General features: G+C 48.2%; 1 protein-coding gene across 1 annotated transcript; it reads right to left on the reverse strand.

The window, feature by feature from the left end:
- Positions 1-151: 151 nt before the first annotated feature.
- Tsp_16086 (conserved hypothetical protein) lies at positions 152-772 on the reverse strand (the record flags this gene model as incomplete). The annotated part of the gene is given in 2 exon segments (XM_003369838.1): positions 152-436; positions 447-772. Coding segments are annotated over 2 exon segments (611 nt in total), but the record flags the coding sequence as incomplete, so codon positions are not given.
- Between the last annotated feature and the right edge of the window lie 66 nt (positions 773-838).

Here is an 838-nt window from a genome sequence, read left to right on the forward strand (position 1 = left end):
CCTGTGGTGGATTCTCGATGTGGAATGAACCAAAAGTCAGGTTAAGGTGCCAGACATTGCCGCTCATGAAATACCAGAAAAGGTGTTGGTCGATATAGACAGCAGGACGGTGGCCATGGAAGTTGGAATCCGCCAAGGAGTGTGTAACAACTCACCTGCCGAATCGACTAGCCCTGAAAATGGATAGCGTTTGAGCTCCAGGCCCATACCTGACCGTCTCAATTACGCACTTTTTTTTCGGAAAAGGTGTAATGAACGTTGAGACGGGTAGGAAGGTCGCGACAGTGTTGCTTTGAAGAGTTTTGAGCGTGAGCTCGCTCGGAGCCGCTGTTGGTGCAGATCTTGGTGGTAGTAGCAAATATTCAAGTGAGAACCTTGAAGGCTGAAGTGGAGCAAGGTTCCATGTGAACAGCAGTTGGACATGGGTCAGTCGATCCTAAGAAAACGGCGAAAGCTTGTTCGAATTTGCGACATGAATTGTAAGACTGAATAATTATTTGTGTGTGTGTTGTGGTGGAGGCGATTGTGTCGTCACCAGTTGTTGTTGTGTGCAGTTGTCGTATGTTTTCGAAAGGGAATCCGGTTGATATTCCGGAACCGAGTAACGGAGACAAAGAGTAGCGCTTTAATCTCTCTGTGGGGTTGGCGTTCAACTCAATCGCGCGGTAACGCAAGCGAACTCGGAAAATGACCGTCGTGAGTTTCGAAAAGAGTTTTCTTTTCTTTTTAAGGGACGCATTCCCTGGAACCGGGTTGTCCGGAGATAGGGATTCTGGTATCCATAAAACGCCGACTTTTTCACGGTGTTCGGAGCGCTCTCGTCGGTACGTGAAAATCC

Source organism: Trichinella spiralis (assembly GCF_000181795.1).
Source record: "Trichinella spiralis strain ISS 195 chromosome Unknown Scfld1425, whole genome shotgun sequence".
NCBI classification, from domain to species: domain Eukaryota; kingdom Metazoa; phylum Nematoda; class Enoplea; order Trichinellida; family Trichinellidae; genus Trichinella; species Trichinella spiralis.